This window comes from Sabethes cyaneus, chromosome 2 (genome assembly GCF_943734655.1).
Source record: "Sabethes cyaneus chromosome 2, idSabCyanKW18_F2, whole genome shotgun sequence".
NCBI classification, from domain to species: domain Eukaryota; kingdom Metazoa; phylum Arthropoda; class Insecta; order Diptera; family Culicidae; genus Sabethes; species Sabethes cyaneus.
Window position 1 is genome coordinate 3596229 of NC_071354.1, and position 27407 is coordinate 3623635.

Genomic DNA, 27407 nt, shown 5'->3' on the forward strand with positions numbered 1-27407 from the left:
GAAGTCGTTTGGTTGCTATGGGCTTTACAAGCAATTGCTTTGAACACACTAAGCTCTAGTGTTCTACTTGAGGATTTGCGAGTGCTCGGAGTTTTCAAGAAACGAGTGCTAAGGAATATGGAAGCGGAGGATTAATAAATAAAGTCGCGCAGTTCTGCAGAGAACCCAGTATTCAAAATATGGTTAAAATAGACGGATACGATGAGCACCATATAATACGAACCATAAGGTATGCTTGTCATTATTTTGTATGTTCATTTAAAGAATTTTTTAAAAGAAACTTTACTTCCCTAAGAAACCCTCGCGGCCTTTGGCAGACTTGACACGAAATTCCCTGCTTATAAGCAGCATTGTTGACAGTTTGTGGTTGAATGATGAAGAATAAAGGCACAAGCGCATCATAAAACTACATTAAGCTTAAAATAACACTTCAAAATATTTCAAACCATTCACATGTCGTATGAATTCACACAGTGAATTGTGGAATGAATGCCAAGAACTACCAAAACACAAATCCTCTTTACCAACCAGTTAAACGGTTAAAACTTCGGAACATTGCTCCGCTCAAGAAAGTGTTTTTTAATCAGATTTATGCGTTCCTCCGGATGCATGTAGTATCTGCGTGAGCCAACCTGTGCGAAATGGGGGAAGAAATATCGCATTGAACTGAGAATAAAAACCGCTAACATTCAATCGCAAACTCAGATTTCTCCTATCAAGTTGCAACCAAAATCAGAATATATCGTCCAGAAGCTTCAATCACCGATATTATATAGAAACAAGCGAAAAAATGAATGAACATTACACATTTTTGCCCGTTACCGGCTCGTCATAACCTACCTGGATAGCTTCAGCAAGCGCTTTGTCATGATCGATCGGATCGCCGTCCGATTGGATGGTGATCTTTTGCTCTACCCTCGTTTCTACGACACCGTCTCGTTCCGTTTTATACTAAAAAGATGTAAAATGTTATGTTACAATTAAAGCCTGCAGCAGAGTTACAGTCCTAAAGACCACACTTACGGTAATCGTTTCTACTGTCCGCGTTTTGCTGCTAACCGTTTGACTGGAAACGATCTCTCCCTCAGCCGATACGCCCTCGTGAGTATCGTCCAGTAAAACTCGGTGATGTTCCACATTCGGACCGGTCGGGATCTTCGAAGCGCCAGCAACATCGTCAACACCCTGTCAACAGAGATTACTACTTAGTTTCGCTATCAGTTAGGCAAACCAACTTTGTGAAAAAGTAACGAAGAATCGCTACAACTTCAAGTAGGTACTGTACCAGCTAATTTCACATGCATATTTTTTTTATCAAATTTCAACATTAACGAAACTGGTTTGGAATAATCTAGTAACATTCACGAGATAAAACTAACACAATGCAATACCAACCGTGTAGCTCTTGTTGTAGATCACCGTCGAGCCATCGTCAGCGCCCTCGTACGGACCATCGATTGGCGTTCCGGAATCGCCGGAACTGGTCGATGAAATGCTATCGCGTCGGGCATACTACGATTCGGGCGTTCAATCGCCACCGGGCGTGCAATGATAATTACAACATCCATCAAGCAAAAAATAAAATTCAACAAACGCCAAAAACAAGCGGGAGCCAATTCGAGCGGGATCGAATGCAGCATGCAAATCGATTTTGTTGTAATATTTCGAAAAAACCAAAACATAAAAGTAAAGTAAAACAAGTCAGTTAGAGTTAAAATGATGCATTATGACTAACGGAACTAACGGACAAGCGCTCTCGTCGACCGATTCCTACCTGATCGCCGCTGGTTACCGTGGCAGTGGTTTTCACTTCCTGCGTAATAACCCGCTGTTCCTGCCGTTCGCCGTGCTGGGTGGTGGTAGTGGCGACGGTTTTTTCCTCCAGCTGCTGTGTTTTAGCGTTCGTTCCCAGATCCTCGTGAGTGGTAGCGGTTCGCGTAGTGACGGCTGTAGCCGTTAGGAATTTACCCTGAATGTCGCTCGGAGCATCGGCCTGCGATATCAGTGGGTTAATGTCATGAAAAGCTTAGTGGTTATGTATGATTTTTCCACTGAGTGGTGCTGCGATCACTTTTTTTAAAGCTATGCTTATCAATTTCGAGAGAGCATTTTCCGAATCAAATGCATGCGAAATGGCAAATAATTTTGAAGGAATGGCAAAAAACAACAAATCAACAACAAAAAGCAACACTCATTCAGACTAGGAGAGTGAAATACCTGTGTAACGTAGTGCCTACCTTATGTTCCTGGGTCGAGTACACTATCTGACCGGTTCCCATATTCTGTACCTCCTCTTCCACGTTGTGTGTCACACCGTCTTCGTTCTTCGTAATAACCTGTTTCGTTGTCGTTTTCACCACCGTCGGCGTGCCGTATTTACCACCGGCGGCTGCCCGTGGTGTTCCCGAGTTAATTTCCTTAATACTTTCGCTTTCGTACTCGGCCATATCGTCGTCCGAGCTTTCCGAGTCCCGTCGTATCGCTCTCTTACCGAGATGTTTGATACCTTCGTAGAATTGTTCCCGAGTGATTGGAACCGTTTCCTTCGTGACAGTAACGTTTTTGCCAAAGTGGCTCGGTTCGATGTCGGCGTAGTTCAGAATCAGTTTTCCGGTAACCGGATCGCGGATTGCCGTGGCCGGATCAATATCGCCGGTGTTCGGGTCAATGTGTCCCCATTCCGACTTGATGCGGCCAGTGACCGGGTCGATTTCACCGCTAAGTGTCATAGTTTGGGTAACCGTTGTTCGTGCTCCTGCGATGCTGGGATCATTCGGATCGACCTGGTAGGTTTCGCCGGTGATTGGATCGTGCATTTTGTACACGTAGACCGTCTTCGTTGCGATGTTGTTAATCTTACCGGTGACCGGATCGAGATCCACACCGTTCAAATCAACTTCTTCCGGTTTTCCGCGCTCGTCTTTCTTGGTGAGGATCACAATCTTAATGATTACCAACTTACCCGTTTTGGGATCGATTTTACCAACCTTGGTGTAGATTTCACCGTTTTCTTCGTTGATTTGCGAAGCGGCGAACAGCGGTTCACCGGTTGCTTCATCCACCAAGCCGGTTGCAGAGTAAACTTGACCAGTGGTCGGATCGATTTTGGTTAAATTGGGGTCTAGCTTGGTCTGTTTCTCAATTTCGTTGGTTTTAGGATTTAGGTAGCCATAGATGGTAATCACGTACCCGGTCTTCGGGTCGACCTGACTTGAGGTAAAGATTGTTTCTCCAGTTTTCGGATCCTTGCTCTCCGGGATCCAAATTTGATTCGTCTTAGGATCAATGCGGATGTCTTTGTCTTCGACCGTAGTGACGTGTTTGCCACTAGCAGGATCAATACGGTTCTGCACAATACGAATGGAAACGATTCGTCCATAATCTTTATCAACTTTTCCGGTTTTCGGATTCACCTGGTTCTTTAGTAGCACCTGACCGGATACCGGATCGATTTTAACTTCTTTAGTTTCGGTTTTTCCCGTCTTCGGATCGACATAGGTGACTGTCTGTTTTACAAGATCGAATTGACCAAATTTAGTATTGATCTTACCATCCTTGGTATCCAGTTGACCTGTGCTCTTATCAAATACCACCGTCTTAGGATCGACTGCGCCCTTCTTATCGAGTTTACCCAATACGGAGGTCACCTCAACAACCGGATCAACTTGATTACCGATGGCAATCAGATGAGCCTGGCTGTTATCCAGTTTATTGGTCTTGGGATCGGTTACTCCAATCACGGTAATCTGTCCATTATCTCTATCCACGGCAACCGTTCGGGAACTGACTTTACCGCTCTTGGGATCAACAGTTCTGAGCTCCCCGGTCTTCGGATTTATCTCACCATACTTGGTAGCAATGAAGCCGGTTTTATTGTTCAAAATACCTCGAGTTCTTTCGATCTCTCCATTCGTTGTATCAATCTTGCCGGTACTGGGATCAACCTTGCTGGTGATGGTGGTAATCTCAACAATCGAATCATCATCCGGAGCAATGATGATAGCCTGACCCAGCGAATCATCGACCTTTCCAGTCGCTGCATCAACAACTCCACCGACAACATGAATTTGACCGGTCTTCGAATCGGTTTGACCTTGGAAGGTCTCATTCTGGCCAGTTCGAGGGTTGAAATTAATAACCGTTCCCGCCTTTGGATCAATCACTCCGTACTTACTTTCGATCTGTCCACTCTTGGTGTCCAACACACCAGTAGAGTGTTCCACCACACCTTGCGAAGTGTCTACTTTCTTGGTTTTCGGGTCATACCTCGAAATGATCACCATAATTTTTACCTTCTTTTTGGCAGGTTCCGTCGAGGCAACAACCGGCACGAATCCGCCAGCTTGTTCTCCGCTAATGAACGCTGCATTAGGATCTGCCTGACCACCGTCTTCCAATGGACGGAAGAGTCCAGCACCAGTCAAAGCTGCATCACCTGCACGTCCCTTGTTAGGAGAATAGGACCGAGCGCTGGTACGAACTCCCTTTTCGGCATCTGTCTCTCCTGGTAAACCTCTAGCGGCGGCACTCTTCGGTGAAAGTTTGTCCTTCTTCGCATCTGCGTCATGAGCTGCCGTTCCGGGAGGTGCCTTTCGCTTCTCTACCGATTCGCGGACCTTTTCGTCCTCTCCCGGTGCGTAGTTGAACGCCAACCCGGTAGCTCTACGACTCTGGGAGTTCGGACTTAGCTGTACATCTTCCTTATCGCGAATATGTTGAGCTGGATCTTCGTCGTAACGGAAACCGCGTGTTTTTACGTTCTTCTTGTTGGGACTAGTGTTCGGATCGCTTTCCGAGTACTCGTACGGTTTGGTGAAACCTGGCTTACCACCGGCCTGCTGCTGACCACGCTGGGTTTGTGCTTGCTCTTTCACTGGTGATGTATCCTTTCGGGTGCTACCGTCTCCGTTGGTCGCCGCTGTCGGTGTGGCGCCCGGAGTTTTCTTCTCTTTCGGTGACTTGCGACCCGACGAGAAGAGGAAACCCTAAAGTTTGGTGCAATTTTAACAGCAATTGTGCATTTTTTTATCAGATCGAGAGAAATTGAAAAGGAAATAAAACGAAAAAAAAACATTGTATAAAAATCTAAACTACCTCTGAACACTCTTACTCTAGAAGGGTCTACACCTAATGTAATTGGACGTCGCAGGGATATCAAAGATTGAACATTCGAAAAATATCTAACTACTTTTAACGAGGAGAAGAGGATCATACGAACAACTGTGGGGAGTCGAAATCTTGACACAGTATGCGGGGTAAAACAGTCAACAGGCTGACAGACAAAATGGAAATATTCTCAGACCTCTAATCACTATGACTAAAATTGAGGTGCGAAGTTGCTAGGTACACTTACCTTTCGCTTTCCACTCGGGGAAGTCTTTTCTTCGGTAGAAGAATTCAATGCTTCCTGGTTGCCATTGTTGCCTGTAGGAGGATAGATTTCGAGTATAGATTAAGTTTCGTAATTTCCTACAGCATAAAAACGTGAATTACCATTAACGGCCGCTTCCTCCTTCACAGGAGAGGCAGCTTCCTTGTCGGCTTTGTCCTTATCCTTCTTGCCGACCACGGGAAGGACGGCAATACCGCCAACTGGTTTCTGTAACAAACCAAATCGAGCAAAATTAACGACAAGTTGCTTTTCAAGCTCAGCGCACAACATATGGGATAAGTTATGAAGGACCAAAATAAAGTGCAGACAAGGCGATTATTCTACTACTAAAGCACGGAAGACCGCTTGCGGTGATTTCACAACGTCTAAAAATTTAACTTTTCTTCCAGCAGCGACAAGTTACGTTTCGGTTTAATGTGGAAGTCATTGTGAAACCATTTGCCATTATTCCTACAAACTACAGAAAGATTAATAAAATACCGGAACATGCACGAGTCGAAATGAAAACGACAACAGAAGAAACGAATCCGAAAAGAATGACTAATGTACGCTGTCGAACAACTATGATTTCCTCTACAGACAGGCTGTCATATTCAATCACATTCACATCAAATCGATTGCTAATTTCCCCCCGTTTTATCACACTACGAGACGTACAACGTTGTGGCTGGCAAAGAACTCACCCAAAAGTTTGGGTGGGTCTGCTATTTTTATCTCTCTAATCAAACATTTAACAAGGGAAGATAGTTTTAGCGAATGAACAAAAATCATCTTAAAATGGCCCAAAGGCAGAGAAACAGCCACCGAAGCTGGAACATATAAGATTGCGTGGTTGCTTGCTCTCTGCAGCTGTTTCTTCGGCCTGCAACAAAGCTTATCGCTGCATTTATACTAGCAGTTTTGCAAGAGAATCTCTATGGTGTGGGCTTTGCAAAATACAAACTAGAAAATTTTTGGCGCAAACACAAAAGAAGAAATAATAAACAAGATAGAAATGATATGTTGAAAACACTAAAGTTTCTTATTAACCTGGCTCTGAACAACGTTAGACGACGACGCAGCGATATCGTAATCACCCTCTAGTGAGCTCTGCGACGACGCTGAAGCAGTTCCGGTACTAGACTCGCGCTTCAGCTGCAGTTGTGGTTCGGTTTATCATGGTAGCAGTAACGTGTCGTGATGGTGATGGTGGTGGTAGTAGTAGTAGTAGTAGTAGTTGTTGTTGTTGTTGTTAGTGTTGACAGTGTTTGATGAATTGGTTAAGTGTGATTGTTTTCGATCGAAAAAGTACACAGATAATATAATACACACGGATTAGTACCCTTGAAAATTGACGCAGAACCACCCGAAGGAGGGTTAAACAAGTGGGACAGAAATATTCCTGAAATCCCGTGAAACAGGAAGGGAACCTTTGTATTATTGTAAATTTAATTTTGTTACATAAAATAGACAAAAGAGGTAATCAACTCTTGTATCAAGCTTTCGGTGTTGAGGAGGGGTATTCTAAACGGACCAAAACGCAGTCAATCAAGACATATGGTCGCTGTTGGTCAAATACTACTCACGCGTTCCTTTTTGTCCTTCTTGATGGGACTTCGCGAACCACGCGTCGGGGACTCCAGATCGGGAATGTGATCCGGCGGATGAGACATTGTATGCCGCTTGTTGGCATCCTTGTTCGGATCCTTAAGGGCGGCCTTCTCCTTTTCCTGATGACCGAGTGCTGGAAAATTCAGAATTTTTAAAATCTTTATACCGAAAAAGGCGTTTGAATTGTAGTTACCGTCCATGCTACGACTCGACAGTCGCTTTCCGGTGAGACTGCGCTTGAAGTCCGGTGCCGGTCGGTCAACCGGTGTTTTACGCGTTTCATAGTGAGTGCGACCTGAGTATCGGAATTTCGACCCTAATCGGGGGAACAGGCCCGACTTGGAGGTTGGTTCCGGTGTCATCAGCCGGAAGAAGGTGTGATGTTCTACGCATGCTTTCCACAGTTTCTTGGCGGCACGATGATTCTCCAGCTTGAAGCCGATGGTCGATTCGTACTGCTCGAACTCGCCCGGCCGAATCTTGATGTAGAAGTTGTTGCGTTTGTACGAGATTTTTAGAATTTTTGGCCATGCGAAACGATTGATCCGAAGTCTGCGGAGGGAAGAAGACAGATTTTAGCTTGTAAAAATAGATAAAAAAACGAAACTAAGAAAACAGATTTTTTTTGAAGAAATAAATTACTCAAATTATAATATAAAAATGATTGATCTAAACTACAGTGTTCAGGCAGAGCGCAAGAATAGACGCGGTGGACTCCCATGAGTTCCAAAGTTGAAATCCAAAGAATGATCTGGATCCGAAGGCCAAATCCAAGAACTTAATAAAAAGAGAAGGAGTTGCTCAATTACAGCACGCAATGAGTTCTTACTAAAGAGCTCTTTTAATTTAAATCATAACTTATTTTGTTTTATAAAAGTCCAGAGATTCAACAGATTAGAGAAACTTGATAGAATGAAAAAAAAAAGTACCGCCACTTACTTGTCTCTGTAAACTAGCAATCCGGAAGCGCACACTCCCAGCATGATGTCGACACCCTCCGAATCCTTAGCTGGATGCAAATCGACCCCGTACATAGCAAGTTTCTTTGCATTCTCCAGATAGTGCAATTCCGCTTCGGCAGGTGTTTGACTCCTGGCAAAAAAAAACAAATTAATTAAAATCCAGTCCCACTCGTGCATGAAACACCAAAAACGCTACTCACTTGTGTGTCTTGTGCAGATCCATAACCTTATCGAGCAACTCCGGCGTTTGGTTAGGGGCGATTTTAAAATCCTTCAGATAGGCTCTATCCTTCATCTCGTCCGGATCGTAATCGCCCAGTTCCGACTGCACCAGGTACGAACCGAGCAGGGCGTGCGTAACGAACGAACACGGCAGCCGACCCTCGAGGATGTCGTTCCGTACCTGTAGGCACAGATGATACCGGGTGATGTCCTCCTGCAGCTGGGCCGGTTCCGGCGGGTAGAACTTCACCTCGAAGTTCATATCCCAGGGTTCGGAACGGAAGAATTTGGCCACCGGTCGTTCGAGATCCAACCATACTCGAGGATCGGCGGCCGTCGTGTAGGTCAGACCGAAGTAATCCTTCTCGAGGATGTTCAGTCCAGCGCATACTGAATTTAGCAGATCCCGCCCGCGGGCTTTACGCTGTAATTGCAAATTTTTGGCATGAAACCTTAACACGGTAGGAAATAATACTACTATCTTACATCAATTGTCACTTCTAGTATCGATCCGTCGAGGACTGTGACTTTCGCAAGAGCCGCCTTTCCCGATGTGGCGGGCTTCTTTTTCGGTGTGCTCGGTTTCGTTGCGGCTGGCACCGGTTCCGCTGCTGGAGCCGTCGTTTTCGATTCGCCTGGCATACTGTTGCTGCTATCGGTCTCTCAAGTTGGCTGGCGGCGATGTCCTCCAACTAGGACAGTTTTGCTGTAGCAGCACGGAACTGAAAGAGAACGACGAAAAAGAAAGGAAGGGCAATTTAATTTCCACGTTCTGCATGAATTATTTGCGCTATCGTTGACCATTAATGAAATGGACACTCCTGCCCTGCTGCTACGAGCACGAGCAGTGCGTCCGACCGGTTGAAGTATATGCGAAACGACGCCGGGACAGAGATAATCGAGTTATAAATACAGGACGAACAAAGAGTCGCAGGCACGGAGTATAATGATACCTATGCACAGTTAAGGCGACTGACTGGCTAGACCTAATTGCCCAAATGGGCTAAGTGAGTGTGAGTACCGGAACGTCGCACCTCTTTGTCGCCGAGAAAAGCGCGAACTGTAACGCTTCCGTCGTTCTATTGACGAGGATGCAGTTTGTCATGCTGATGGAAATTATTATTATATTTGCTTTCGTTCGCGTAAGAACGAATAAAATTGTTTGAAGTTTAGTTGCACCTTCAGGTTTGGTCATGCTATCATAAATTTTGAAAATGGCTGGATTGAACTCATTGGATGTAAACAAAGATAGGGTGGCTACCTTATCAGTGCTTATCTTATCAAGACATGTCACTCCAAATAGCTGTGGACATTCTGATATTTGATTATGTTTTTACCAACTGCAGCCGGTTGCATTTCTGGTATAAGACGGACAATGATAGATACTTTTACGCACACATCATAAAGATATTTTTATGCAAATATGAGTATTTATGGAAATATTTTTATCGCATGATGATATGTTTTGAATAGCTCTGTTAAAATAATCCTGAATACGGATATAGGCAAAAGTAGTCAACAGAGAGCCAGCAGGAACAGTGTATCAACGGGAATAGTTTAGTCATAAAGCATTCAAGATACACGATATTTTACTGGAATTTTACTCTACCAGTCAGATAATGCACACAGCCACTTATGCGAACAAACAGACTTTTTATTGATGTTTATTTCCATAGATTGGGGTTTGCTTGAAGCTTGCAGCGTTTGTTGGAGCTGATTACTCGTCGCAAAAAGGATTTTTTGCGTCCGTTATCAGTACATAACTACAAATTAAGCATGCATTCATCAGAATACGCTGGAATCGAAAATTTAAGTAACGAATCTAAGGCCACCCATATTATTTACGCATTGTCAAAAAATAACGAGTCATATGAATTAACTGTAAAACTGTAAAATAATTCATAAAACTGAATAATGCAAAGACCTCTTTGCTGCGAGCAGGGTTTTATGATTGCCGTAACGAATCTCATAAAGCCGGTGTGAATAGCTGAAATAAAATCAACTACAGCTTAAAGTAGCTTATTACCTGTAGTCAATACCAAAGCTGATTAGCCGTTTCAGTTGTTTTAGCACAGCATAGTAAAAAAGCTTCCTAGGTCTCTGGTATTGTATAAAACATCAATCACAATAAACCTAGAAAAAATCTAAGCTCTAAAGCTGACTAACATATCAGGTTTTTGTGACTGCAACAAAACTAGGTCAAACTATTAAAACCTGGTAGTTACATTGAACCCCAGATGGCAGTTTCAACAGTGTTGTCGTCAAAACGGGGCTTAAAATTTTATCCTGAAATCTACTTTAAAAGTAAAATCAACAATTGTTCATTGGGAAGTGGAAAGAAAAGGGCAGAGCCGGTCAAAGTGTCCGAAAGCATAGCAACGAGAAAGTAAAGTGTACTGAGGGGTCAACAGATTAACAGTGACTACAAGTTCTCCATTGTATTACTGGATCGCTGAGGTGCTAGATGGCTTCATCCACGGTGGGTCTTCATCTATCTGGACACGAAAAACCAGCATTAAAACTAAATTTGATGCGAATTTCATTTAAACTAACATTTGGATTGTCTTTTCGTAATCGACAAAAGATAATGTAAAAAAACCACTATTTTTCACTATTCCACTGAACAAGAAAATGTAACTTCCGAAATATTTTATCTGTTCCAATCGGTGTACATGTATAGGCAAGAAGTGAATGATCTATCTCGTGTCAAAACTTGAGTACTTGTGGATGTAATTCCTTTAAAAACACGAAATATAGTGTGAATCGCAATCGTGATTACGTATGACGAGGAGGTTCCGTTACCCTACCATTGTTTCACCAAAACCCGTCAATGCCGCCACCTATAATGATGAAGTTGAACGATTTACGATTCGAACAAACTAGGACCGGTAGTCCTCTACGGACTTGAGACAGTAACTTTACTTACGGAAGACATACGTGCACTTGCCGTTTTCGAACGAAAGGTGTTGCGGACTATTTTTGGCGGAGTACAGACGGAAAGCGGAGAGTGGCGGAGACGTATGAACCACGAGCTACAGGCACTGCTTGGAGAGATTCCCATCGTACACCTGGTGAAAGTTGGGAGACTACGGTGGGCCGGCCACGTCGCAAGGATGCCGGACGACTGTGTAGTGAAATCCGTTCTCTTCAAGAACCCCACCGGCACCAGAAATAGAGGGGCTCAACGTGCTAGATAGCTCGACCAGGTTGAAGCCGACTTGCGTGTGTCGAGACGCGCAACGAATTGGCGACGAGTAGCCCAGGACCGATCACAATGGAGAGGAATTCTTGATACGGCAAGAGCCACCCCGGCTCTCGGCTGAATAATGCATAATACTACATATTATATTTTTTTCCTGTATGGACTCATCACTGCGACCAGTATAGTTTGATCTATTGTGATATCGCCCGGGTGTTTGCTGTATAATAACCCGCACGGCATTTATTTTGGCTATAGTCGCTATTGAGTGAGCGATATGCTAATTGAATTTTATGCGTGCTTGTGTGTAATTTGAGTACCCTTCCCTCAATGCTTTTTCTCTACTTTACCCACCTCGTTCCACATGACAGCGCTGTCCCCAATTATAGCCATCCCTGGCAGGGATGCCACATATAATTCTGTGTTTTTTGTTGGAAAAATCTGACAATCTGTGCGGTGAGCAAAAATATCTGTGCAAAAATCTGTCCAATGCAAAACAACGAGAGTGAAAGAGATAGAGAGTCATTTTGCTGACTATTTCCGTCTCTTTCACTCTCATGTAAAAGCTCAAAAATCTGTTTAATCTGTGTAATTTGGCGAAAATCTGTATTCTATGCATACAGATTCTGTACAGGCGATTTCTTTCAAATATCTGTTAAACACAGAATAATCTGTGCATGTGGCAACCCTGATCCCTGGAACAGTTAACCAGTGCATTGAACTATAAGGGTCTCATTTTTGCACTGTCAATAGGCCATATCGGTATAACATAGAATTCAGCACGAAGGAAGGGTGGTGAGGGGCCTGGGAATAAACCCATGTTAAAGTCACTTTGCCATCGAATGGCCTGATTCTACTAAGATTCGAACCCATGACCATTCGCTTGTCAAAGCAGACTCGGTAACCTTGCGGCTACAGAGCCCCACTACATATTATATCTATACCTATAAAGAAGGATTTCTGTCTGTCTGTCTGTCTGTCCTGTGTTCCTTATAGAATCAAAAACTACTGAACCAATCGGCGTGAAAATTTGCATGTAGAGGTTTTTGGGGCCAGGAAAGGTTTTAGTGATGGTTAGAGACCCCTCCCCCCCACTAAGAGGGGGGATACAAATACAAATACAAATGAAATCCCATACAAATGAAACACAAATTTCTGCATAACTCGAGAACTAATCAAGCAAATAGAACCAAATTTGGCATGTGGGTGTTTTCGGTGACAAGAATTTATTCTAGGGTAATTTGAGACCCCTCCCCTCTTTATAAGGGGAATTATAACTCCTCTCCCCTTTAAGAGGGGGGGTTTCCATACAAATTTCCTCATAACTCGAGAACTAATCAAGCAAATGGAACCAAATTTGGCATGTGAAAGTTTTCGAGGGCAAGAAAATTTTCTATGTTGAATTAGGACCCCTCCTCACTTTAAGAGGGGGGGCTCCTGTACAAATGAAATACCAATTTCCTCATAACTCGAGAACTAATCAAGCAAATGGAACCAAATTTGGCATGTGTGTGTTTTTGGAGACAAAATTTTTTTCGATGATGAATTGGGACCCCTCCCCACTTTAAGTGGGGGGGGCTCCTATACAAACGAAATACAAATTTCCTTATAACTCGAGAGCTAATCCAGCAAATGGAACCAAATTTGGCATGTAGGTGTTTTTGGAGGCAAGAATTTTTTCTATGATGAATAAGAACCTCTCCCCACTTTAGGAGGGGGGGCTCCTATACAAATGAAATACAAATTTCCTCATAACTCGAGAACTAATCAAGCAAATAGAACCAAATTTGGCATGTGGGTGTTTTCGGTGACAAGAATTTATTCTATGGTAAATTGAGACCCCTCCCTCTTTATAAGGGGAATTGTAACTCCTCTCCCCTTTAAGAGGGGGGGCTTCCATACAAATTTCCTCATAACTCGAGAACTAATCAAGCAAATGGAACGAAATTTGGCATGTGAAGGTTTTCAAGGGCAAGAAAATTTTCTACGGTGAATTAGGACCCCTCCCCACTCTAAGAGGAGGGGCTCCTGTACAAATGAAATACAAATTTCCTCATAACTCGAGAACTAATCAAGCGAATTGAACCAAATTTGGCATGTGTGTTTTTGGAGACAATTTTTTTTTCAATGATGAATTGGGACCCCTCCCCACTTTAGGAGGGGGGGTCCTATACAAACGAAATACAAATTTCCTTATAACTCGAGAACTAATCCAGCAAATGGAACCAAATTTGGCGTGTAGGTGTTTTTGGAGCCAAGAATTTTTTCTGTGATGAATTAGGACCTCTTCCCACATTAGGAGGGGGACTCCAATACTAATGAAATACAAATTTCCCCATTACTCGAGAACTAATCAAGCAAATAGAACCAAATTCGGCATGTGGAGGTTTTTGGAGGCAAAAATATTTTCTACGGTGAATTAGGATCCTTCCACACTTCAAGAGGGGAGGCTTCTACACAAATGAAATACAAATTTCCTCATAATTCGAGAACTAATCAAGCAAATGGAACCATATTTGGCATGTGGGTGTTTTTGGAGGCAACCATTTTTCCCATTATGAATTAGGACTTCTTACCTTTTTAGGAGGGGGGGGGGCTCCCATTCAAACGAAATACAAATTTGCTCATAACTTTAGAACTAATCAAGCAAATGGAACCAAATTTGGCATGTGAGAGTTTTAGATGGCAGAATTTTTGTTCTGTGGTGTATTACGACCCCTTTCCCTTTTAAGAGGGTGGGCTCCCATACAAATGAAATACAAATTTCCTTATAATTTGAGTACTAATCAAGCAAATGGAACCAAATTTAGCATGTAGAAGATTTTTGAGTCTTGAATTTATTTTATGATAGTTAGAGACCTCTCACCCCTGTGGTAGGGGGATATGGACTCTCATACAAATAAAACAGAAATTTTTGCGAAACTCAAAAACTAATCCAACTCGAGAAATTCGAGACTCTTCCATAAAACATTAATCAATAACAAGACCACAAAAACTATCTATAGTAACACTAGATCATTCAGGACGAGCCGGTCGCGAGTGTTGCCGGTGACCCGCCGTCGGAAGCGCCGCCCACTGGGGGGCTTGCAAAACTCGAGATAGTGACAAAGATCATCCGAGATTCATGATTTATGTACAACACAGGTTAATTTGTGGCAATACGAAGTTTGTCGGGTCAGCTAGTTAAATTAATAAAAAAAGTTTATTTTTAATCTCAATTTTCGTAATTACTGGCTTTACAGGAAAGTCCAGGTCCAAGTCACATATAACCGGTATGTACATAGTATCGTTTCGTATAACAATATAGCATCGTTTGCTTTCGTACCTCGCTCATAGCATCTTTCCGACCGCGGTTGTTTTTGAAGGTCATTTTGAATTCACTTGAGCACACTTAGCAATGACGCGTTTATAAACCGTAAATTAGGCCATTACAAATCTTTTTTTAAAATTTTTGTCCTTCCGATGCTAGACAACTGAAGGGGGGGGGGGGGGGGGGGGGGGTCGGTCAAAAAAAAACAGATTTTTTTAATCACGCAAAAAAATTAATATTTTTAGGACTTTTTGCTTAAAGATTAATCGGGTTTCAACCCGAATTTATTCTTGTTTTAATATATACGTTGTTATTTTCTATGCAAAAACCTTCCAAAATAAAGTCAAAATCGAGAAAAAAAATTTGGCCGATTTTCGGAAGCTACATTTTGTTCTTCCATTTTTGTTTCGTGCTAGAAGCGTTAACACTCCGTTCTCACTTTTTTAGAGTTCTTTAGGCTGCAAAACTCACAGATAATTGATTTTATACAAAAAAAATTAATTCAGGTTTGGCAACTTATTTTTGCTTTCCGATTTTTAGAGCCAACATAAAGAGGAGATAAACTTCAAAAATAATTTGCAATGGCCTAATTATCCTGTACTTTAACAGTTGACTGCGAAAACTGTCGAACAAAAAACAGTAGGGGGAAGTCCCCCAGTACCGGACATCCAAGGATTTTGACATAGAGTAGGGCGGGGCATAAGTACGATGTTTGAAGTTGTCATCAATTTTCGTGAGATATAAAGAAGGACAACAGCATAATATATTTTATAGTGATGCAGTAACTCAATGTCTTCATATTCAACTATGTAAATTCTAAATAAATTATTCTTTCTTCTGATAAGGGCAGATTCGCACTTTTACCCCACTAGCGGGGCAAAAGTGCGAATACCGCGGGGCAAAAGTTCGATGCTGGAATCCATGAAATTAGCCCAGCAGTAGCTATCAAAACCATATTATCTTCAAAGCTGCGTTATGTTTCGGTAAGGAATATTCTCAATTTGTTCGTATTCTATTTTGTGCTGGTGTATTGCAGCCTCCGTTAGATCGAAACTTTTCCAAACGTTTGTTTTTTGTTTCATTAGCGGAAACACATTGTTTTTCTTCGGCCAATATCTGTAGAGCACACAGTTTTTTGCAGATCTTTCATTTCTAGTATCTGCGATACAATGCCTAAAGCTGTATATAATTAGCTATACATTTTTGCCTCGTCCATGAACCGCCGTATTTTCAAGACAGATATGTGAGTGATGTTAAATGCTGCTACAAATTTTCAACAAGTAATATCCTCCTGTTGATATCGTATTTGCCATATAACAAAAAATTATATCAAAACCGCCCTAAAATAACAGTTGCACATAACTCAGCAACTATGCTTCGTAAACAACCAAAGTTTACGTTAGATTGAAGCTGTCAAAGTAGTCACCCATCCATGCCAATGTAGAAAATTTACACGGAATCTGCACCGATAAATCATTCAATCGCACTTTTACCCGCATCGCACTTTTACCCGCATCGCACTTTTACCCCTCCTTACTCTATATAAAATCAACACTTTAGCATTACTTCAGTTTTTATTAACTGAAAGAGTAATTTAGAAGACTATTTTCCAATAAAAATAGGTTACACGTACTTGCATCACTAACGAACCATTTTAGAAACCAAATGAGAAATCGATAAAAATCGTTACTTAAAAATTGTGTCTCTCAATACCGGGCACTTGAAAGAAATCATAAAATAATCCAATTCAGGGCATATAGTTCTAAAAATACATGTCAAAATGGTTAGAATAACCCGTTGCACGCTTTTTGTAGGCTTTTTAACAAAGTATCTCATGTATTTGACTTCAATATAAGTAAAAGTAGGTTTAGAAAGGCAATTGTTAATTTAAGTTGATAGTACAGAATTGAACAGAACTGTACAGAATTGAAGACTATTGAACAACAATATTAATAAATAAAAAATGTTTAAAATCTCTTATTGCTTGCATATTTGTTGACTAAAGATGTTTGAAAAATTGCTTTGCATAAAAATCAATAGTTTTTCACGCACTACATCGAAGCTCTTCTGTTTTCTTCGAAAAATTGATCATCGACTGGTTTTCTTGTTTTTTTTTTATATTTAAAGAAGCCGGTTCGGTATAAATGATATTCTTTCTGCTCAATTTCTTTTTTTGGCAAAATCTTGATTTCTTTTAAGAATTTGACTGAACCTAGCAAAGCATTTTGCTGCCCGGTATTGAAGGACGGCTTGGTGTCCGGTATTGGGTGACGGGAATCATTGAGTACAATTTATATTTTTAACGAATTGAATATCTTTGTGGAAAAATGAACTACGGAGCTAGGAAAAAATTTAATGAGAGATATTTTATACATGAAAAACGGAATTTTATGCGACCGAATAATACTGTAATGCTGATCCGAAAATTATCTGAAGCAATAACAATTCGATCGGCGTTAGATAAAAACAGGCAAAATTCTGTTTTCACGAATGACTCTGACCTATAAAATCACACATGCTGATTTTTTGTGCTTTTTATTGACTTTATCATATTAGCTGCTAAAGTGCACCATTTGAATTATAAAAATCAGAAGTGTCCGGTATTGGGAGCTGTCCGGCGCTGGGGGACTTCCCCCTAAGTCCAGTTGCAAATGCGAAATATAGTACCAAGGCTAAACTTTTCTACCGTAAACGCACCTAATTCTGCGCACCCCACATTTCAATCAAAACTTCCAAATTCCTACAAATTTTTATCTTAATTAACACATCTAGGAAAATGTGTGTACATAGAGCTACTAATTTGAAAATGCTATAATTTTTAAAGAAAATATGTTTACGGTATTTAGTACAATTTGTGGCAGTACGAAGTTTGCCGGGCCAGCTAGTACGCAATAAAAATCGAGATAATGAAGTAATTTGCGGTTTCGTCACCAACGAGAATGACATTTGCTGAGGATCGCTTATGTAGGAGTGAGAGGGGAGCAAAGAGTGGAGGAGGGGATCCGGGAGTTTGGAATTTGATGTTGTTGATATTACTCCTACCGCAAACAGCCTCAGCGAGGGCCTCAGCTAATATCAAAAAATCTTTATATGTGTGTGTGGTGGAATACTTCATTGGTCGGTTCTCAAAAACCTACTATTTCCTTTTCCTTTTTTTCGGGTTATCCAACTGGTCGGTTAATAGCGTATAAAACTGCGCTGGGCCCTTTTGTCAACAAAGTGTCAGGGAGACCTTAAACATCAGTTCTACCTGACGAGACAGGCAATATCACCCACTAAAACACAGGTAGAGTCCCAAGCAGGCGGAGGCGTTCCGGCCCTGCGCGGACTCCACGAAGTGACTCTAGGATCTCTCTGCCAAAGGCCGGAATGTCATATTTTAAATATAATGATGATGATGACGAGGATGATGATAATGATGATGATGAGAAGAAAAATGATAGATCGAATTTGTAAATGTGCTTTGGACTTTTTGTACCACTCCAGTTGCAAAATGTGGTATAGTGAAGAAGTGGAGGATTCGTCAGCCCCGCCTGACACCGGTCCTCACCCGCGCGCCCGCTTTCAATTTTCCAACACAAACAACCACAAATGAACCAATAGGCAAAACAAATTTCGGAGCATTAGTGGTTATCAAGTTATCAGGGCAAATTTAATCTTTCATCCCCTTACCATTCATGCACTGTCCCAAGATACAAAGTAAATTGAGCGCAGCACAAGCTGGACGTTCGCGGTAGTCGATAGAAGCTACAAAATATAGAGACTCACCCGCCTTCCAACCCTCGTGACCAAAGAGCTAGTGCAGTAAACCTGTGGGCTTAAATGTCTCTCTAAGACTCGACCCCTTCCCATCGACAGACCCCGCGGACGGCCATCAGAGTACAGGATAGCCACGGGGCCAGTGCAAAAATCCTACTGAATCCATCTAGCAGCACCGCCCAGCCGAGACTCGAACACACGACATGAATTGATCTAATTTTCCTATCTGCTACCTAAGCACTTCTGTTATTACCCGTAATCATTATAGAGTGGTCCTTCGGCATCCAACCGGATCTCGTATCCCGCTTACATCCCCTTACTAACCCTAAGCCCCCGACCAACTCAATTCATCTATTAATTATCAGCGATCCCCATACTGGCCTTATTCTTAACAGAATAAAAGCACTTTCTGAACAACGCAACAATCACATTTGGTAAATTTTTACCCGAGTCCCACTTGAAATCACAAAAGTATTTTAACATATACCCACATTCAGAAGTAAACGTGACCGCTGTTCATTTACTGATTAGTTAAAAAGCCCTACACCACGACAAGGTTCAGTTTTATCGTAGGGGATCTCAAAAACCTACTATTTCCATACAATTAGGTATATTTTTTTTGAATATTTCATAATAGTAACTGTAAGCTCCGTAAAAACGTAGTTGAGGTAGATCTTATAAACACACGTCCCACACTACATAGCGTATGGGAAGCCTCAGTACAGGATTTTAACAGTTATTTGATCTATTTGACGAAAGAAAACTGTTTGGATAGCAGACAAACAACATTGGACATATGCATCCAGATCATTGGTCGACTGGTGTCAACATACATTACGCGTGCGATGGGGTGTCTCACAATGCTAGATTGATGAATTCGGCTCACTCCAAAATATGACCAAAAGTAAACCTGAACCGGGACACCCTGCGTTAGACTCACGTTGCGATACGTTGTCAGTCATCGTTTAGCGCTAACGCCCAATAATAATAGTCGCATGGGCGTGTGCATGCCGCATCAACACGTTGAACCTGAGATGCGAGGCGGACGTAGGTTTGGTAGCCGATGGTGCTCTACGATATAATCGTTTAATAACTGTTTCGTTCGATTCTTCACTCACTTACAAGCAATGTGCCTAATGGCATCCAGTGTGAAGGCGAAACTTTCCGCCGCATGCACAAATAACAGGGAACAGGTTTTAGTTTGCCTTTGTCTACTGTACTGTGAGCCACTGCTGAACATATTTCTACGTGAAAGCCGAACTGCTGAAAGGCAAATTCTGATAGATCGCTGATTTGGTGGACGGCTTTCGTGTAACCGAATTGAGAAAAACATACAACAGCGATAAAGAAGTCGATGTTGATTGATGGCAACAATTTGCTGATGTTTGAGGGGGGATAAGAAATCGTTGGTGCTATTATCGCAGTCGATTTGAGGGAAAGTAGCACCAGATGATGAATTATGTTCAATCTGGGGACTGTTTTGTCGGTTTGATCTACGTGAAATAACAGGCATCTAAAGTTAATCTGATCGAGTTTGTTTGAGTTTGGAAAAAATAGATTAAAGTAAGAATTTAAACTTCTTGTAACAATCGTAAGCATTTGATGAATACTATTTCAGGGGCACTTTCCCTCCCATTCATCATTTCAATAGTTCATGTCTGTCCTTTCCTAACGATTCGAAACAAATAACCTTTACTAAATAACTGAATGTTTATTAACGCTCTGAATAATAATTACGGCATAACTCAAATAATCAATCACTCTTAACTTACAGTACCATCAGCGATTGGCTAAGTCACCAGGTTTCAATTGCTTGATGATTCATGTTTCTGCCGGCATTCCAAACGCCTAGTTCACCTCTACTATAATAGTAAATAATAGCGCGCTTGTTTGTTCGACTTGTTGGTATTAGTTGCCAATTGAGCACACAATAAAAATTTATGCTATTTACGGTAAAGATTTCGCGCTCGGTTGACGAACGATAACATAATCGAAACGAACTGGTCAACTGTCTGTGTCAGATCTTTCTTTACGCGAGTGTCTTAGTAGTTACCTGCTCGACGATCCACGCCCAACCACACAGTAAGGCATTTTTTCCTTGCGCTCTCTGAACGTTCAGAATAATAAAAAAAGAACCTAGCACAAATCTCGCGAAGGTCGAAAAGTTTGTTTTTGTTTTGGTTATGCGCGCACTCTGCAACGACTGTGTTTCTGTGTTGTTTTTAGATCGCGGGTGTCTATAATGAGCTGCTCAAAATGAGCTCAAGTTCAGTTGACTGACGTGAATGTAGTCGTTTTTTATTTTTCAATTTGAGGAGATAACATCGCACAACTACCGAGTGAGCTTGAGCCGATGAATGGATAGATAATTGAGTAGGACGTATAAAAATGGACTGTATGGGTCATAAAACTACCGGTAGAGATATGCCAGAGGCGAGTAGTGCTCTGGGTTCTTGCCAAGGCTGCATATCATCGATGCGCCGGCATGTTAATCGAATCGTATTCATTGATAGGTTCGCTCAGCTATTGTATATTGATTTTTTGAATTGCACCGTGCATTGCAATGGAACCAATTGCGTTCTTAGATTTCTACAAACAATTCCGCGAAACATTCCAGAATGGTTCAACTCGAGCAATCTGTTGCAACGCAGAGCATCGACCCAGCCAGCCGTCCCTCGACAGGGAGTTTCACTTTCGCAACACAGCATGAGATAGATTGAATTATGAGTACGGTACTATTTTAATTAAAAACTTCAGCTCATGGAGCACGCGTGCATAATTAATTCCATCATTGAGCTGGTGTGGGATGGCGATGATTAAAAACGCCATATTCCCGTCTAGAGCTGTTAGCTGGTCATTCGAGCAAAAATAATTTTCCCCGCAAACGGACTTATTCATTACACGTGCTGCGTGCTAACTCATCATGAGGTACAATTTATTTCGAATTTAATACCTACAGATTAACGAAAATCCATTTCTAAATTCCTGCATTCAGCCGGGATACTCGCTTTGATTCTGCATAATTGAATTAGTTTAAATTCATGCAATCAGGAGTGCAGCCAGCCGTCAAGTGAGTAGCGAGCGAGAATAAATCGGTGACATCATCGCATCCATCGGTGTGTCCATCCAGTCAACTGCGTTCGTGTGTAATTCGTTGCGACTGGCTGACAGACTGGAATTACGAAAATTGAACAAGTAGATTGTCGAAGGTTGCAGCACGCGCACTTGTTATTGTGCCGTGCCCTGGCCCGGCCTGGCGTCCGACAGAGCAGGTTCGCCAGAAAATGTGTTCAAGCGGATTTATTGAATGGTGTTTATCATGGTGATTACTTTTCTGTCGTCCCATCAAACGTGGTGAGGAATCGGCTCATCTCAACTAGCAGTTTAGGTTTTACTGCATTATATTATGATTTTTATTCAATCAATTTTATTATGACTTCATTCAATACAAGGAGTGTGCATTTTGATGCATCTAGGCAATAAAATAAGTGATTCCAGAATAAAGATCAAGTTTTGTAATAAAATTAGGTTTTACAACTTTATGCAATCAATGTGGCAAAAAAGTGATGATATAATTTATAGTGGTTTAAATTTTTATGTGTGTTGAATCACTTTTATTTATGAGCTTATTGAATTTCATGATTGAACAAATTCATATCTTCGTTCATTGTAAGATAAATAATGCTAGAAAGAGCTTTTCTTCGTGCAAATTTTAAATGAGTTCTAGCATTGCTGGCCACGTCTAAATGCTATCAGTTCGAGGAGAGAAAAAAGTATTCAGTCCGATTTTTTTGTCTCTGTACGCAACAGCGAAAGAAGCATAAGCACACAGGCATAAAATGAAATATGCCCTCTACCAGAGAACAAAAGCAAATTTAGGTAAGGTTCTGAAGTTTCACGTTTAGTAAAAGAAAAAATGATGACCAACTTAGTGATTATTATAATGCTGTTGTCACAAACTATGTAACTTACATGAACGATTTCTAGTAATTTGGCCACCATCATAGAAGCCTAAGCATTTTCGAGCGAAGCTATTATATCGTGGCATATCATATCGTTATCGATATTGAGAGTTAGGGCATTTTTTCTCTCTAAATAATCGTACAGTTTTAGGGTCAAAGGGTTCTAGAATTTCATGTAATGTTGTGCACGGGCATACTTAATTGGCTTATGAACGAAAACAATGTTGGTTGGTGTCCTATTTTCCCAGAAAACTCTATTTTTCTGAACATTTACCTACTTCAAAAATTCATATTTCAAGAACCAAGCATCGCATAACAAATTTGGTTCCATTTGCTTGATTAGTTCTCGAGTTATGAGGAAATTTGTATTGCATTTGCATAGGAGCCCCTCCCCTCCTCCTAAACAGGGGAGGGAGGGGTTCAATGACATGCAATATACATTCAAAGCTTTCTGAGAAAGCAATCATTGACACCACCAACTAAATTCTAGCTGCCACCGAAATGTGTGATTGTTCGGTTAAATGTCATCAAAATTTATTCTCTTTGCCTTTGTACATTCGGCCCATTAGCAGTTTGCAATTTGCCAATTGGCAATTGCATTAGTTTGCATTTGAACCAAGAATTTTTTGACACTTTTGAGGTTCTCCAACGTAGAACATTGCCAGTTTTGGTATATTTTTCTAATAATGCTGTTTAACCTTAACCTTAATTAACCTTACGCTGTTAGTCTCTTTGATAAATTGAACTATTGTGATTTCATCATATAACATGTAGGTATTATTGGTCTTGCAAGTTCAAAAAATTGGTTAATAGCAAAAATAATGGTTTCTTTTCAACAAATATTGAAGTTATTTTGACGGTCAACTGGCGGCAAACGAAATGGGGCGATATCTAAAGCCAGCGAGTTTCCTTTTACAAATAATTGCAAAAATTTTAGGCTTTCGGAAGAATTGCCATTCCTGACTGGTGATTTGGCACAGTTTTAAGCAACACGTGTTCTGTGAAAATTCAGTGGTCTAAGTTACCATTCATTAACCAAACACATGTTACTACCTTACAATGCCCATGACAACGGCGCTGCTTGATATTGAATGCCGTGTGTGTTACTTTGCCTGACAATAATCGCAGTAGCCTAAAATATTGCGTATACGATGGATGGCGGGAAAAGTAAATTATCGGTTTTTTCCCGTGGAATTTCATTATTTTCTTACGTAAAAACCTGACGCAAACCAAAACACAACCACTGAAAAAGAATCATGCAATTCCGTCAAGCCGTTCTTGGCAGACTTTATCCCTTACAAACAAACTTGGTGCGTTTTAATGCTTGGTTTAATTATATAGAAGATTATATCGTATTATTATCGTAGGCATGAATAAATTTCAATATCTTTGGGGACTATTATTTTCCTTTCAGTTTACAAATCTAAAATATCGCAGTAAGAAAAAACTTTATAGTTTCTCGAAATCGTCGAATCAATAAAAAAAAACAAGAAGTGTGACAAATGTTTCGCGCTAACATGCAAACCTAAATTCGATATGTAGATTATATCATGCAGGTGCTTCTGTAATCGGTTCACCCTATTCCGTTAGGTATTGACAGCAATTAAACCATGTACCTTTCTTCATTTTTACGAGCTATTATTAACACTATTTTATGGCACTTCGATTTCCTCCTCCAACCAAGTCGACTCTGAATTGCATCATTAAAATATGTGCTCCCTGTTTGTTTGGCGATTGTCTGCTAGTGAAGTTTGCAATCATTTTCACTAAATGGTATTTCCTCGTTCCTATTCACATTTCAATCAACTTAAGCCATCAAAATTATAGCAGCTTGCATAGAAAAGGCAGTACCTGTGTGTGTTTTTTGCGGTTCGGCGGTTTAGATAATACATTTGAGCATCATTCGCGAATGGTGTTACCAAAGTTCAGATTAAGAATGGGGGTTCAGTTAATATGGGATTTTTTATAACGGTAGTCTTTCCAACTTAATGTTTCCGGATTCGAACCTAATTTTCTTTTTCTTAAGGCCCCATGATTCGCCGGTATTGAACGCCGTATACAAGTATACAAAGAAGCGGATATTGTGATAAATAAAACATGGCAGGCAATAGTGGGCTGGCCACGTAGCAAGAATTCCAGATGAGAGATCTGCGACTACAATGTTCAGCAGAGAACCCAACAGCAGCCGTCAACTTTGGGGCCGTTGGATGAGCGCTGATAGCGAGGATGCTAAAACAGCGGGTGTTAGGGGCAACTGGAGATTGGCAACCCAAGACCGAGAAGCGTGGACACAACTCGTAAATTCGACCCAGATTCGATAAGCGGATTATCGCCAAAAAAGTAAGTAAGTAATAACTTATATAACGGAAGTATGCGACGTCTTTTCATCTATTACCAACATCGCTGGCAGATTTTTAGAAGCAAAAGGTTCGCTTGTGTTGATCCGATATCGTGCAGCAAACTCTTACTGTGGGTAGACAAAATGTGCCACTTGATGCTCCCGTTCATTTTGCAGATTAAACTCTTCAATATAAACGCTATGCGGAAGTATAACTATTGGCTTTTTTTTGAGCTGCTGTGGTACCAATCGCACGTAGTCAGTCGACAAGAGGCAGAATGAGTGCATTATTTTTTCCATTCAAAGGATCATTTTTGCAACGCAAGTAGTTGAATCCAGAAAATTTACACGATCAGGCAGTCCCAGTCAATTTGCGATCCTATTTCAAGCCCTGCTTGTATGCTTGTTCCTTTTCGGAAAATTTATTTATTTATTTAAAACCCGTATTTTTTTTTATTTAACACTTAAAGTGTCCCTCGCGGCTCCGTTATTTTTAAAAACTGTATTTAAATAAGCCTAGTGTTGCTCCAGGAAGCAATATGGGCCCTTTACTTTTTATATTATTCTTCAGCGATTTAATTTTCATGGGTTTTCTGTCAAATTTCCGGAATGTATTGATAAACGGATGTATTGTGTTTGGGCTTTTAATCGTATGTGGACGTTAAGGATTTTCTTTGGAGAAACTCAGAAAATTTTCCTCTTTGCCTCCTTCTCATCCAGGGCAATCGGTTTGGACACCTTGGAACGGCGTAATTGTCGTAGGAAAGCTAACATTCTTGTACAGATCTTTGCGAACTATTGCGTCGTTGCACACGGAATACCACCGAACCTCGTTAGGGCTTCAGAGCCCCTGACTGCATGCATCCGGATATACAATCGAGTTGAAAAAGTTTGAGTTCGAGGAACCTATGCGAATATTTACGCAAAGATTGTGGTGAATTGATTTTTTGAAAATATTTGCTTATGTTATCTTTACCGCTACCTTTCAATCATGAACAGCAGGAGTTTACGCAGTTGGAGCTGCTGCATCCTTCTCAGGACACGTGAAACTGAACGGAACCCCCAAAGGCTTCGTGCCGCGAGCCTAAATGTGTAGGGATAAGAATGGCAGTATTTTGACGGTCGATCGTGGGGTAACCGAAAGTGAAAGCAGCACTTCGATGAACACTTGAATGGCGGAGAGCCATGGTGGCGGAGAAAGCAATTTCGGCGTTGCGACAAACGAAGAAGAGGTGTCATCGCGAACGAAAGGTGACATTAAGGAGGCCCTCAGATCATGCAGCTAAAGAACAATTAATAGGCTGGGAAAGATGGCATCGGAGTGGAGCTTATTAAAATAGGATTAGAAAAGCTGGCCACTTGTCTGGTGAGCGATCACCATTCTCAATGCCGCCTACAAAGTGCTGCCGAAATCATTTTCCGCCGTCTATCACCACTTGCAAACAGATTTGTGAGAATTTAACAAGTCGGCTTCGTTGAGGGACGGTCAACAACGGATTAAATATGTACACTGCGGTAGATTTTCCAAAAGGCCCGTGAATACAGAGTTACCACGCACCACTTGTTTGTTAATTTCAAAGCCGCATATTATATCATCGACCGAAACGAGTTATGGGAAATCATGGACCAGGATAGCTTCCACAAGAAGCTTGGTGGATGGTACACAGTGCTGTGTTCGGATGTCGGGCGGATTGTCGAGTTCATTCGAATCACACAGAGGACTTCGTCAAGATGATGGTCTCTCGAGCTTGATGTTCAAAATAAACATCTGTGCGCTATAAGATGTTATGAACCGAGCGGATATCAATACGTGAGGCCCAATTTGCAGCAAATCCAGTCAATTCATCTGCTTTGCCGATGATTGGATATTACACCAGGCTAAAGCGAAACAGAAAAGATTGCATTAAAGCTAAATACGTCTAAAACAAAGTAAATACTGGCCGGTGGAACCGAGGCCGACCGACGCCGCTTGGGCAGTAATGTAACGATAGACGGCGATCCACTCCATTCGGTTCCGGGCTCAGGAGCCTCGACACTGCTTTGATACGGTTGAGCCATCTAAAAGCACATTGTGCCTTGCGCTGGTGAGTTCCTTGAAGAGTGCAGATTTGGTCGCGCTGTAGGTCCCAACTTTTGCTATTTGTACGATAGGATGGAATCTCTCCAAGCAGTGCCTGCAGTTCGCGGTTCATACACTTGCATCACTCTCCGTTTGTATTCCGCCGAAAATAATACGCAAACCTTTCATTCTAATACGATGAATGCTCGTATGTCTTCCGTAAACATGGGTACAGTCTCAACGCTGCAGAGGTAAATGCGACCTGATTGGCGTTTGTCCAGTGTCAGCTTCGCGCGGCGGTATATGCTCCTTGATCAAAATGTCTTGCGGAGGGCAAACTATGTCCGATTTCCAGCCGAAAATCATCGTAGAATATACTTATTCGTACCGTTGTCGTAAACTCGTCAACCACTTCATAGCATTTAATAGTTATTGTCCGTGTGAGGGAACGTTGTCCTCTCTAGAGTTTCATATATTTGGTTTTCGCTTTTAGTCTGGCGTAGAGGCAATTTTCGGATCTGTTTTACAGTAAAATTTAGTCAGTATGAAATCCACCGGTCGAAAGAATATGTGGATTTAAGGTCTCTTAACCTTAAAATACCTTAAAATTTTAA

The 27407-nt window shown here is 41.4% G+C and overlaps 1 protein-coding gene across 5 annotated transcripts in view; it reads right to left on the reverse strand.

Annotated features, from left to right (window-relative positions):
• LOC128738849 (protein 4.1 homolog) overlaps nt 1-27407 on the reverse strand; it is a 75867-nt gene that overhangs the window by 7433 nt on the left and 41027 nt on the right. For all 5 annotated transcript variants that reach the window (XM_053834291.1, XM_053834290.1, XM_053834289.1 and 2 more), the window contains exons 3-14: nt 8653-8888; nt 8145-8590; nt 7922-8074; nt 7176-7534; nt 6958-7115; nt 5494-5599; nt 5354-5424; nt 2238-4985; nt 1775-1993; nt 1396-1512; nt 1024-1185; nt 841-951 (exon numbers count right to left, since the gene is read on the reverse strand). In XM_053834291.1, coding sequence (XP_053690266.1) covers nt 841-951; nt 1024-1185; nt 1396-1512; nt 1775-1993; nt 2238-4985; nt 5354-5424; nt 5494-5599; nt 6958-7115; nt 7176-7534; nt 7922-8074; nt 8145-8590; nt 8653-8808 — 4806 coding nt within the window. In that variant the 5' untranslated portion in view covers nt 8809-8888. The remainder of the gene's footprint in view (nt 1-840; nt 952-1023; nt 1186-1395; nt 1513-1774; nt 1994-2237; nt 4986-5353; nt 5425-5493; nt 5600-6957; nt 7116-7175; nt 7535-7921; nt 8075-8144; nt 8591-8652; nt 8889-27407) is intronic.